Source organism: Melozone crissalis, unplaced genomic scaffold (genome assembly GCF_028551555.1).
Source record: "Melozone crissalis strain CALT ecotype California unplaced genomic scaffold, PUWL_Pcris_2 ptg000006l_1, whole genome shotgun sequence".
NCBI lineage: Eukaryota > Metazoa > Chordata > Aves > Passeriformes > Passerellidae > Melozone > Melozone crissalis.
Window position 1 is genome coordinate 38,975,747 of NW_026535784.1, and position 12,029 is coordinate 38,987,775.

The 12,029-nt window shown below is 38.6% G+C and overlaps 1 protein-coding gene across 2 annotated transcripts in view; it reads right to left on the bottom strand.

The window, feature by feature from the left end:
* The window catches only part of PPP3CA (protein phosphatase 3 catalytic subunit alpha), a 170,684-nt gene that overhangs the window by 20,295 nt on the left and 138,360 nt on the right, over positions 1-12,029 (bottom strand). For both annotated transcript variants that reach the window (XM_054292703.1, XM_054292706.1), the window contains exons 7-9: positions 11,748-11,825; positions 9,843-9,937; positions 1,601-1,726 (exon numbers count right to left, since the gene is read on the bottom strand). In XM_054292703.1, coding sequence (XP_054148678.1) covers positions 1,601-1,726; positions 9,843-9,937; positions 11,748-11,825 — 299 coding nt within the window. The remainder of the gene's footprint in view (positions 1-1,600; positions 1,727-9,842; positions 9,938-11,747; positions 11,826-12,029) is intronic.

Sequence of the window (12,029 nt, forward strand, 5' to 3'; positions counted from 1 at the left end):
ATTTTTTCCTACTTTAGTGAAGGATTTAATATTTTCCTCTGACAGTATTAGTGGAAAGACTTTCCACGTTAACAACAACCAGTGAAGCTAACAGCTTCCTACCTTGGTTGGCCTTTGAGGGAAAAAAATCTATATTAAAAAAAAGGAAATAAATAACAAGTTGTGTGGAACACCCTCTTACATCCTTGAATATTGCTTTGCATAGAAAGGAAAATACTGATTTCACTTCTTTGGGCTCTAAAATTTCCAAGAAATTGGTAAGTATGACCACTGGAAGAAATGAAGGAGGAAAAATCACCCCTAAGACGTAAGAAGAACGAGGAACACCATAGTGCCAGAACCTCAACAATTCTGGCCATGCATCCTGCAGCCCCACATGAGCAGGCTGCTGATGGGAAGCCTCTGAAAAGTGACTTTACAGAACATCTTACAGGACTAAAATGTGTGTGGAGAACATGCCCAACCTAAAAACAGCCTGGCTGAGTTTACAGCCAAAAAGAATGAACACGTTTTATCTGCTTAACAAGAGTCTGCACACGTGTCAGTGAGGATTATGTCATGTCTCCATTAGTGCAAGCAGCTGCCTATTCTTTGGTAATCCCTGTTTCATGGTCTATCTGCTTTGTCCACAGAAGCCTCAGCTGTCTCACCAGCAGCTTTCCTCAAACAAAAGAGTAGCTCAAAACAAAGCTGGTCATGACTGCAGGTATGAGACACAGCTGGTTGTATTTCCAGTTGCCTATTAGGAGAGAACTGTTATTCCAAGCAGCTTTTAAGAGTTTATTAGAGTTTTCTGGCAGTAATTGCTGTTGCAGCAATACTCCATAATGGATGGATCAAAGCAAGCTTCATCTCGAGCACCGAATAAATGATTTGGGGTTTAGGCAGTTTGTATTTTGTATTAATTTAATATGCTAGACCAAAGTGTTTTCATGCCTTTTGTGTGCTTGCCATTCACAGCATGAGGCTGCATTTAGGCAACATCAAGAGCATCAGGTTTCAATAAAATCTCATTTGTGGTCGTTAGACTCTTCTTGCCAGCGATGAGGCACCACATGTCCTGTGCAGAGAAGGGGCTGAGGAGCAAGTTTTCCTTCCTACTGGCATCCCTCTCCTCTCTCCAGGAACAGCTAGTCAGACTGGCTCTTAATATCACCAGCTCTGTTTGCTGATGAAAAAGCAACCCACCCATAAAGGTAATGTGAGTAAAGATGTAACCCCATGTAGAGAGGTCTGTTGAGACATCCATTCAGCAGTAAGTGATATCCAAGGGGATGTTCAAAAGCTTATAACAGAAAATCAAATCAGAATTTTGTTTAGTGAATGCACCTATGGCCTGCAATCTCATAAAATCTATTTCTGCAGCAGAAAGATAAAGGAAAGAGTAGAAATCACCTGGAAAGAGTAGAAATTACAAAAAAATATGACAAATGTGATTAACCACTGTTAATTGCTTGCCCCTCTCAGCCCCATTTCTACAACTTTGTCCTCAAAAGCAAGACACTTGTCTTCAAATCATTCTTGTCCTTTAAAATAAATTACTAAGTGACTAAGAAACCATTTTGCAGTCTTTATGAACAGAACTGATTTACATACATACCCTTCTCACCAACAAATGGCAAGGACCAGGTAAACACATCCATGAAGTTTGGAAGCCAGTACGGATGAGGGGAGCAGTTGAACTGCCTGATATTCATAACATTGTTCTCATATTTCAATACTGCAGCTGAAGGAAGAAAGAAAAGAAATAGAAGAGACATCAGACATGTGTGCAACTGGCTAACCAGACCAGGAATGTGGACAGCATGCACAGCCCACAGAGCTGCTCAGCAGCTTCCACACACTCGATCCAGCGGCACCACCTGAATGCTAGTTAAGGTAGGATAAAGCCTCACTGAAGTGGAAAGCTGTTTTCAGTCTGAAAGCAGTGTCAACAGCCTTGTCTGTCACTAAGAAGGGCTGGTAAGTGAATTAATATCTCTGAGCAGTCAAGAACGTGAGCTCTGGGATCTGCCACCAGTGAGGAATGAAGCAGAGTATTCAGAGCCCCTCATTTCACACAGTTATCTGAGCTCCTCACAACCATGCTTTGGAGATAACAGAATAAAGCATTTATGACTCAGAGTCTGAACACTGCTCTTCTGATGGACATTTTCAACATATTTCATTCACAGTATTGTAACTGAGATGACACTTGCTTCTCACATTATGCAAACTCTAGGCAGGCAAAAATGTGCTCCCTATAATACAAACCAATACTAATACAATTTGTCTTGCACCATTTAACATTCCCATCATTCTTATCAACACACCAACACACAGACTATGTCTGTTCACAGGCAGAAATATAGATATTTATGCCACACCCACTTTTCAAAGCACTGCACCAAGTTCAGTGTCAACTATTGTTAATGGACTTCAGGCTCATGTCTGAAATGGTAATCCAAAAAGGTAGTTTTGAGATTATCACCAAAGTGACTTAAAGACATGAAATTCTCTAAACAATACAGTTCCAGGAGACTGCATGCAGGATATTTAATCAACACAAGCAACAGAAACAGTCAACATAAGGAGTGTCATTCTATGCTTTCCCCTTTCCTCCAGCCTTCCCACTTCCATCTGCCCACGGAGGAATGTAGTTCCAGGGACTGGTTATCACTTAATAGCCAGCGATAAAGTTGCACAACTGCAATGTGAGACAGCATCATGGGAAATGCAGTGTTGGCTGAAGGGGCTGAACAATTCCTTCTGATTATTTCTCTCTTTTCTGATGATTTCTCTGATTGTGTGTCAATCAGAGAAGAAACCTTCTTTTATGCACTAGGCTGTTGCTTCACAAATATTTAATAGGATGTTAAATGTCTTCCATTTTGTGGTCAATGACCGAGTCCAGAGTGACCTGGGAGTTTCTGGAACATACTCCCTGACAGACACAGAAAACAGCAATAATGTGAACCTTTGCCAGGCAGACACCCTCCATTTAAATAAACCACATTTGACTCTTGCCCATCCCAGTCTGACAACTGGCAGTCAATCTGCTGCTCAGCAGAAGAAAAAAAAGGCTTAATACTAGTAATAGCAAAAATAAGAAAACCAGTGTCAATGCTCTGAATATTTTCAACCGATTTTGGCTGAAATCACATGCAGCAGATTGAAATTCATTCTTTTTCTATTACTGTGACACAATTGCATAATAAAAATAAATAGTTTGTGGCTTTACAAAAAAAATGAGTCAAAACCACACAAAAAGGATCACTTAGTGGTTGTAAAGATTCATTTAGAAGGGCTAAAACTTCAAATTCATCATCTAGTGAGCTGAGATAGTTCCCCTTCCCACTACTTCTTCAATTTATCAATTAAGTCTACTTCTAAATTCTGTGAAATTTGAATAAAGAAATAATTTTTACAGGGAACTTTTAAAACTGGCCTCTGAAAAACCTGAACCCTATGCAAAACACAGTTGCAAAACATAAAATTAAATAAAAATGGCTTTAGTTAAGTTGTTTCCTTTGAAAGGAAGATAATTTAAGATTACTGTAACAAAAATATCCTCACCTTAACACCTTGTTAATTTATATACCTGAATAGCTTACAAAATAAAGTTCTGATAATAGTATTTCAAAAAATTCTCCCCTGTAAATGACCTGTTCATCTCCTCAACAAATTACTTCAAAATAACATTACACAATAAAGCAGGGTAATAATAGAGAAGCCTTCTAAAATAACTATTTTCTTAAAAGAATAAAATAAAATAGGGTATCATAAAATCAGTATCACAAATACTTTTTGGCATTTTAAATTAAAAATAGGTAACTTACAAGCACAACGCACACAAAATATTTTTATTAGGTAAGTAATGAAGATGATATTTAAAATGCAAATCAGCTCTTGTTATGAATGTACAGTCCTGATTACTACTTAGCAGTCAGAAGAGGAAAACTTTGCCAGGATCAAATAGAAAATGCTCCTCAGATAACAGCAGGAGTTTCCCTGAGCTTATCTGCCTCTGTGGTTTCTTTTGATAATAGCTTTCTTTTCGCTCTCTGTAGGCTCAGAAAAGATTGGGGGTTTCAACTCTGCTTCATTCCTTAGTCCTTAGTTAACTCAATTCCCAAGAAGCTACAGGAGAAGCAGCAGCCCTGAAAGAGGACACAGCTTTTGAAGGTTACAAGAGTGGAGGTCACACAGTTGCTGATGGAGGAGACAGAAGTGGAATGGGCTCCTTTGGTTATGAAACTTGTAAGAGAGGAAAACCTGACTCTACTCAACATTTGCTTATTATTCCAGGCTGAAACCTCAATACTTTTCTTTCCAAACACATACCCAGATAGATGATAAAGACCAAGCCAAGATTATACATTATTATGTATAATCACCAACCAGAGCAAGAATCTTATTTTATTATTCTTAACAGACACGCACATTTTAACCTAATTTTGATACTTGCTGCTGTAAATAAGTTTTAAAAGCTAATGTTTTGTAAAGTGAAGATGTACAGATAGCCCAAATGACATTACGCTTGTTTCCAACGGTAGTAAACTGAGGTACTGGATGCTGAAATCACATCAGAGTGAAATGAAACACTAACACAGCAGGCAAAGGGCATTTGTACTGTTTAGCTTGAAGCATTTAACACAGCTACCCTAAGGTTGGGAATATGGGTGTTGAAAACAGTGCAGGTAAGACACCTCCTTCCTTGGCTACAAATGGAGACAGCCCTTCTTCTCAGGGCTAGACACAGCAGCTAGTGCTGCACCTCCTTGGTCTCCCTCAGTTAAAGATGAGCTGGAACAACTGTGTCACACTTGCCAGATCTGAATGGATGTCTCAGACCCTCTGGCATCTCAAATGGGGCTTTTAAAGATTATATATTTGGAGGTAGGTTAAGGCCTGAAGCCATGTGAACAACATTAAACTGTGTGACAGCTCAGAATTTCTCAAAGACATGACATATCCTGCTTCATGATCTGACAAACCATTTTTCAGGGTAAATTAATTAATAACATTTCCATCAGAAAAAAAACAATCAGAGGAAAAAATAATGAGCTTGGTAGAAATACTAGCCCAGAATATTTTTAGATGAACAACCTAAATATACTTTCAGCAAACAATTTAACTAATTTTCTTGTAATTTTCTTTCAGAAAACTCATCCCACATTTAGAAAATGAATCAGTGAAAAGTCCCTCAAATTCTTCACACCTAAGAAAGAATTTCAATTTCTGATTTAATGCCAAATTAACTTCAGCATTAACTGTGCAACCGGGAACAATGCCTTCTCACGAAGAGTTGCTAAGTAACCACAGCATTTTCTGCCCAAGTCAGGTCAGGGATAAGGGTTAGTAAAACAAGTTTAAATATTATCAGAGGACAAAAATTATTTACTATACAAGGTAATGGTCTAAATAATCAGTAGAGAAGTGAAGATAACTGTAGGTGGAAATATCTTTCCTTATACAATTTTAAAGATTTTTTATTTTACATGTCCAACTGCATCTTGCAAAGAAACAGCCAAGTAACATTCAAGATTTAATCAACAGACTGCAAAAATCACTTTTGGCAAACTTCCCTGAATCAGCAATGAGATGGCCTAGATACCCTGACAACTCTTTTTTAAAAGCTTTTGTTTCCCTGACAAGAACTCATCACAGCAGCAGAGATAAGGCTTTAAAGAAAACTGATAGGGCAAACAGAGGTTACATCTCTATTCTCCCTCTCAAAGTGCTAATGTTTCTCACAGACCATCCTTGTCTTCCAGGTATACTACTCTGTCTTTTTCTAAGTGAAAATAATTTTCCTGTTAGATCCATCTGGATCAGGCACACTTCTTCATGGTATACTTCATGCTGATACTTTATGCACTTCACTGACATATAACTTATGATACATTAACAGGCATACAGATTTACAGATGGTTTTTCATTTTTCTACTACCCCAAACTCCCCTGCACACTGACTTTCTTTTCCTGCTTTTCCTTTAGGAAACGACACACGTATGTTGCAGCACATTGGAAGTTGGGGACTTTTTCAATAACTGTGGATTCTCTGGTGGTTCTCTCTCCACTACAAAACCTAATCTTTTAAAAGTGTTCAAAAGATAACAGTCTGTATTTAAACAGCAAGTTAAAATTGCCCACTCAGCCAAAAAGTACCCACTTACTGAAGTTACAGCCAGACACAAAAATGCCAGTATTACCAGTGTTTTACAAGTAACTTTTCTGCCTCTACAGAACTTCTGTAGAATCTTTCACTTTTTTTTTTGTTAGTTTATTTTTTGGGGGGTGTGCATAAACAGCATTACAGCAAATCCTAATTAAGGCATTAAGAAATATTGAATGAAGGAATGAAAGTTTAGACACAATACAAGGCCAGATCCTATCACAAGGTAATTTTTGGCACCCTCTTATTCAGTTGCTATAGAGAATTTCTCCTAGTTTTAGGCACCCTGGAGCCCAGGGGCAAATCTGTACTTACACGACTTTCTCAAAGTTTCTTGATCAGCACAGATGATCTCTAAGGCCCTGAAGTCACTGGTAACTACCACAATCCAATTAACATTTATCTTCTTGCATAAGCTTTCTCTCCAGAAGCAGTAGTCTTAAAAGAATCACCAGTGCACTGGTACTTCTTGTAACAAGTACTAATAACAATCTTTGAGTATCTTTATGCCTTTTAATAAAACAAATGAAAGCAGAAATGTTTGAGAAAGCTATGAAGATATGGAACAGTAGCTCAGAAGTTGCCAAAAAATTCCTTCCCTTTGCCAATGCTTTCCATTATACTGAATATGGAAGGAATTAATAATAGTAATGGAGTAGGTAATAATGGAAAAAGGAGGACAAAAGGCTCCCAATATTGAGGCAGTTTCTGAGTCTTTGAATCACCCCCTGAAAGGCTCTCTCTGTGTCTCCTTTAAGTGCAGAGGGAAGCCCTGACAGGAGCCTCCTAATGCAAAACCTCCCTATGGCACCCGAAGCTGTGTGTGTGTGGCCTGGGGCTGTGACAGGAGCTGCAGCCACAAGTGACATACACAGCCTGCACGAGGCCACGGCCAGCAACCAAAGGGATACAGAAACCTCCCTTTGGTGCCAGAACCCAGCACAGCCAGGAGAGCTTCCATGGTGGGTCAGCACTGTGGGACAGCCCATGCAGAGGCTCCATGGCAGCATTATTAACAGCAGATTTGCTGAACACAGGCTTGTTTGGGTAGCTTATCTACAGCCACTCCTGTCTAACCTTCTTTTGCACTGATATCCTTGCCTCCCTACTGCTCTTTGTGGCATATCTGATCCCAGATCTGATCCCACAGTTGCTCTCCAGTGGGGACTGAAGCAGCCCCTGGAAAAAGCTGGCAAACAGGTCTACTCTTGAAGTGCTCTGAAGAAGCTCAAGAAACTACATCTGCTTTAATGGGTGTGAGAACTATCAACCTGGGGGAGAAAACGAGCATTCTTAACCTCTTGCAGCTTTTAAAAAAATGTATTTATCCTAAACAATACTACATTTAAAAATGACCCATTTAATGTCAGAGGGAGCTGAAGCCTCTCAGGAATTTATTCAGGGTGACTGTTGGCTGACAACCAGAGGAACACTGAGAATGCATACTGGACAGGAAGGTGCTTACTAGTAGGAGAATAACTCCTTTTCCAGGGACTGACAGTAACCAAACCTCCAGATGACCTATAAAAATCAATCAGGTTCTGCACCAGTGCATGATGAGTCAGCTAGACAACTGCCCTGACAACACCTCTGGAGGGAAATACCTTCCTTTTTCTCCTGATACCAGTCAGAAACTGTGCTCTAAGTAAATTCATTTGCTGCAAACCAAGGAAGCCAACAAGTAGCCATGTTTTGGACTCATTCTATACCATAGTGGGTTTTTTTTCCTTGAACAGGGAAGCAAGCACCCAGAAACTACCCAGATAAAGATGTATGAGCAATGCAGCATGATAAACTATGCATGATGTACTTTAAATGCCAAGAGCCAGTGCAATCAGTCACATGAAATAATGCCTCAAAATTTCTAATGAGAGAAAAGGAGGCAGATAATCTCAATGGAGATCCATTACAAAGTTGCTAAAGGTCAGCCTCTGAATTCACAAGAAGTTGTATATTAAGGAGTGGCACACAGGTGCTGTTGTGGCATCAGTGCTGATTTGCCTGAGCTCATTCCGAGCAGGTATTGCTGGTAGTGCACACCAGCTCCAGCTGTGGCCACAGATAACCCCTCAGCAAATGGTGTAGAGCTTTCCATCAAAATAGGCTTTCCACATGTAAGACCTGCCTGTCACAGTGGAGCATCCTGGAACAAGGGAAATGACCCTCTCTTTGGAAATGGAAATAATAGAGAGGCAATTCTCTTTACCACCCAAACTATGGCTTCAAATTCAAGGTTTTGAACCTTGTGAATCATTGCTTTCCTTTTAACATTTCCCTTCAAGAGAAAGTTTCACATAATTCACCCAGGGCCTTCATTGCACAGAATTGCTTCCATGCCCAAGAAACAAAAGGTGAACATTTTCTACCACCTTCCTTGTACAGACTTGTGATCGCTCAGCCTTTGACCCAAAGCAGCCAACTAGGAGAGTAAACACATTTCTCCACCAATAGCAATGATCCTACCAAGAAAATGAACACATTCCTTACTTCATCCTGAACTTCTTAGGTTGCTAGCAGAGCCCCTACATCATTAACTTTTACAAAAGTAGCTATTGACAGTTCTGCTTGCATGGTTTTGCAGAATAACATATTAATTTTTCCACAAATTAGCATGCATATTGAGAAATCTGAGGTGTACAAACCCCATTATCTAGCAGTGAAGTGCTTCCTTCCCTTGCATACAGTTCAGGGCACAAAAGCTTTTAGATTATAAATTTTATAACGTAAAACGATGCCGGAAGAAAGCTTTCTATTCAAGTTTAAAAAATATTGCTTGCTTCCTCTGCAAACAAGCATCCAGATTAAAAACAGCCCTTCGCAAGAGAAACTGATCTCTTTGCAAGGGAGCAACTTTCAAGAATATAATTGAGAAAGAATTATTTTACTTTGTTCACAGAGAAACAGAAATAACTGTATCATTATGGGGACTAGGAGAAAGTAAACAATATGGTTCATTTCATGATATAGAAGGACAAGTATATTAGAAAACTTTAATTTTAGAAACATGATTCTTTTTTCCAGTTCATTAGAGATTTCCGGGAATACGATAAATGAATAAATTCAGAGAAGCTGCAAAGACTTGTATTCAGTGGAGCCTTTATATAGTGACCATGACCCTTATTTCTGTAGTAACCTTTTTATTTTTTTGGCTATTTACATTTAGTTTTCTACATTTCAGTAGTCAAGGATTAAAACCCCAAAAATGTAAAGGAACTCAGACATCCATCCCATGCTTTATCCGCTCATGACCTGTCAAAGCTTAACTGGCTAGACAGTTTGCACATACAAACTCCAATAATTTTATTGGAAAGCAGCAAGGAACAGATAATTAATTACAAGGAACACTAGGCTCTAAACATCTGACCCAGAGCATTTCTTAATATACTTCTTCATTAATAGAGCTGTTTCAAGTTTTGCTTCCCGTGTAACATTTACTTAATAACTTGCAGTCAAAATACAGAAATAACCTAAGGCATATTAAAATACACAGTTATGTTCAGAGGCATACATCTGCCTGTAACAAATTTAATTAGGTTTGTATTATATAATAAGAGGAATGGGCACAAACTAACAAAAGAGGAAGAAAATGGGCATGAACTGATAAATACAGGAATGAAAAGACACCAACATATTTGAGTGCATAGAAGTACAGTCTACCGTACACGAACAGGAATTAAATTCTTACCTTTGTTATTGTATACATCTAGATAGTTTGGTGCTGAAAAAATTGTGATTAGCGAAGGAAAGCCTGTTGTTTGGCTTTTCCTGTACATACGATACCTAAGAAGAAAGAGAAGATACTAATTACTACCCAGTGTTGAATGTATATTTGTCACTGATCACATTCAGTGCAAAAAATGCCCAGTGCATTAGGGCTCTGGCTTTTAACACATGACAGGACTGAAAAACACACATGAGCTATTTAAAAGTCACAGGAAAGAAGTATTTCCTGCAGATTTTCTCGTTATAACCATTTGACGTGACCAGGAATCCATGCTTGAAAGTGGTGTGTCTCTGAAATTCAGTGAGCCAGAGGTGGATTTGTTGTGCATTTGCTCAGTGCCCAGGACATTGCCAGACTTTCCCTCTGGGGGACTGTGGGTGAAGCAAGCACCAGCAGGTGCCTTGGAAGGGTCCTGGGTGTCCCCCATGACCCTCCTGCTGCCTGCCTTCTCCAGGCATGGCAGCCATGGCAGCCATGGCAAGGCCAGGGGACATGGAAGGGGTGAGAAGGGAAGGGGAAATGGGGCATCCTATACTTTCAGTGCTGTGTCTAATCTTATCCACTCTATCAGCCAGTTTATTAATGTCTGTGTGTTTTCATTACCTAACCTCACTGCCTCATGAAAAATACAAGGCTTATTGAGCCAACAAATAATCAAGCACTAAACCTGCAAGTAATTGGAAAGAAAGCAACCAAACAGTACTTAGACACAAGTACAGCAAACACTGCTCTTTAGTCCTCAGCTACAAGAAACCTAAGAATTTAGCAAACATCCACAAAAGTTGCACTGAAACTGCTGTATAGTTTAAATGCAATCTTTTCCACAAAATTTTAAATTTTCACCCTTTACTGGAAAGCAATACAAGAAAAAAGAAATCTTATTACCCTTGAGTATTCCATGCTAGGTATTTCTGGCATAGTAATAGCTTGTTTTTAATTGTATTACCATATGGAAGTCACAACAATTCAAACATTCAGAATAGTTTTTAATATGCATAGTGAATATTGACCTTATTCCTGCAATGCCACTAATTTATCTTTTATTGCTGTTCAAGTTGGCTAAAGTTTCTACCTCCAAACAAACACAATAATAATAATTTAGGCATGATATGCAAAGCTATTTATTCAGATTCCAATCCTTCATTAATATCTCACAAGTATGGTACACTTCAAATAAGAGGAATTTTTTAAGTAATTTTTTAAAGCAGCACAAAAAATTCTACCTTCATTATGACAATAGTTTCATGGGGAACCATCAACACTACGTGATGCCTGACCTGGACTGTTTTTGCATTCAATAGCTTAGACTTCTTGAATTCATTAATGATATTCCTGCAGAAAAAATTACGTGCCTATACAGTTCCACAATTTTTATTATTTTTATGAAATATAAAATCAGTAGGCCCAAAAGTTTTAGGTAGCTGAAAAAGTCCTAAAAGATGGCAGTTCTGGCCTTTGTGAGCCAAATCACTTCTCTGGCATCATGGCAATCAGTGTGTCAAAATACTCTGGCACATTTGCAAATCTTTTTCCAAAATGAATTTGTTTTTCTTTACATGTCTGGCATTGTTTCGTATCAAAAAATTTTGGTCATTTTAAATTAGTTAGGTACACTAAGGCTAAGTAAGTTGCTTTTATAAGAACTCATTAAATTTTGTAACTCACTAAGAATTATGTAAAAGACATTGTAATGCCAGTGTGTATCTTTGTAGCATTAGTAAAAAGTGAGAGCTGTTGCAACTTATATATTCCAGTTCATTCTCACTCATCTGCTCTTCCTTTTTGTGCTCTGTTCGGGAATGGTATGCCATTATATATTATTATTATTATTATTATTATTATTGCCCCCTCTCCACACATACTTACCCAGCATCCTGGGCTTCATGAGCTCGAAGTATGGATAACAAGTTATTGTGCTGTAGGAATTCACATACAGCAGGGTAGCTGTTAGAAAAAAAAAAGGAATAGCACCTGTTATGGCATTATCAGAAGCAGCACAAAGAACTCTAGCTTTCAAAAAATGTATCATAAAGCGTGCATCATTCACGAAATTAGCGCCTGCTCTGCAGGCAGATTTCAGTAGAGACAACATCACCAGCAGTGTCTTTTTAAATCCCACCCCATAACTGCTTGGAAAGGAATGCAAGA